General features: G+C 45.0%; 2 protein-coding genes across 3 annotated transcripts in view; both read right to left on the bottom strand.

Annotated features, from left to right (window-relative positions):
- AGBL4 (AGBL carboxypeptidase 4) overlaps positions 1–1,329 on the bottom strand; it is a 1,691,367-nt gene that overhangs the window by 337,551 nt on the left and 1,352,487 nt on the right. The gene's annotated exons all lie outside the window — the stretch shown is intronic.
- BEND5 (BEN domain containing 5) overlaps positions 1–1,329 on the bottom strand; it is a 57,590-nt gene that overhangs the window by 16,968 nt on the left and 39,293 nt on the right. For both annotated transcript variants that reach the window (XM_004699445.4, XM_013003865.2), the window contains one exon: positions 729–877. In XM_004699445.4, coding sequence (XP_004699502.1) covers positions 729–877 — 149 coding nt within the window. The remainder of the gene's footprint in view (positions 1–728; positions 878–1,329) is intronic.

Here is a 1,329-nt window from a genome sequence, read left to right as displayed (position 1 = left end):
ACCCAGACTAATACAGGCTCTGATACCCATCTTCCGACTGGATGTTAGAACAGTTTCCTGTCCTGCTTTTGCTGCCGGGTCAACAAGCGACTTTAAGATTTCTAAGGTTATCTCAGTATTTGGCATCTCGGTGTCCGTAATTTCTAATAGCACTTACATTCCCTTTCAATGATGGTTTCCGAGGGCCAGAAACATCCTAGGACTGAGCAAACCACTGCACAATAAACAATTACAAGTGGCTGAGGGAGAGGAAGCATGTTTCATTCCACGGAAGATCCCTGGTACCTAACACAAGGCTTGGGACGCAGATACTTGGAAAATGGCAAATGAATATAAACTCGAGTGATATCTGAATTTCGAATATTTCATTTCAAGTTCACCTAAGATACTGAATGCATCTGGATTCATAGGCGGGTAAGATAAGTCTCATCAACCTGCCATGGCATTAAAAAAAAAAATTGTCTCACTAATGAGCTTTGTAAAATGTCGTTTTGTTTTTATAGTTGTTTTGGCCCTTTTCTTTTCTTTGCTATTTTTCTTTTCATGGAGGAAGGGAGAGAAAAAGAAAAAGTTCACGCAAAGCTACACTGGTCACATCACACATGAATTCCAGAAATGGTCGCACCGGGCTAAGCCAGAAGGCAGACCAGGGGCTTCCACCACACTCTCCATCTGGACTCTGACTAAGAAACACTTGCAGGGAACGGATATTGAGCTGAAAACACTACCTTGCCATTGTCTAGGATATACTTGTCCATGACAGGTGCAGGAGCAGGGTAATAGGACGACGTATTTGCTTCCTCACTGAAAGTGCTCCGTAACTCCGGCTCGGGCTCGAGACATTCTGACTTTACTTTTTCCAAGTCAATGGCGGGACCTAGGCAGTTAAGAAAAGAGATCTGTCTAGAACTCCAAGGAAAATAAAATGCATTGTTTGTTTTTTTAACTAAGCATCTGTCAGCACACAGTGGCACCAAAAAGAACTGCGGGCTTAGTTTTGTTCATTGGACTGCACTTCGACCCAGACTTGAACACAGTATGCGGCATGAGCGTCACAAGGGAAAAGGTGGAAAACTGGAAGACCAGAAGGAACTGGACTCTAATGAAGTACGAACGAGAAGCACTCTCATCCGGTGTCACTGTCTAAATGGAAATGCGGGGAACTCAGCTTCCTGCACAGGAGAGAGGTGCTGTGAAGTCTAGTGGAAGGAGAAGAGGTGACAATTACGGGCATATGTAAATTGTGTGCTCCAAAATCCCCATCTTTGCTGCCTCCGGTGGGGCAGGCCCCAGAGGAAAAAGGGACGCTGGAGAAACACCCTGGCCTCC

The sequence above is a fragment of the Echinops telfairi genome, unplaced genomic scaffold (assembly GCF_000313985.2).
Source record: "Echinops telfairi isolate 266 unplaced genomic scaffold, ASM31398v2 ScPeMD7_443;HRSCAF=831, whole genome shotgun sequence".
NCBI classification, from domain to species: Eukaryota; Metazoa; Chordata; class Mammalia; order Afrosoricida; family Tenrecidae; genus Echinops; species Echinops telfairi.
Note: the sequence above shows the minus strand (reverse complement) of the source record. Positions and strands in the feature narration are given on the sequence as shown.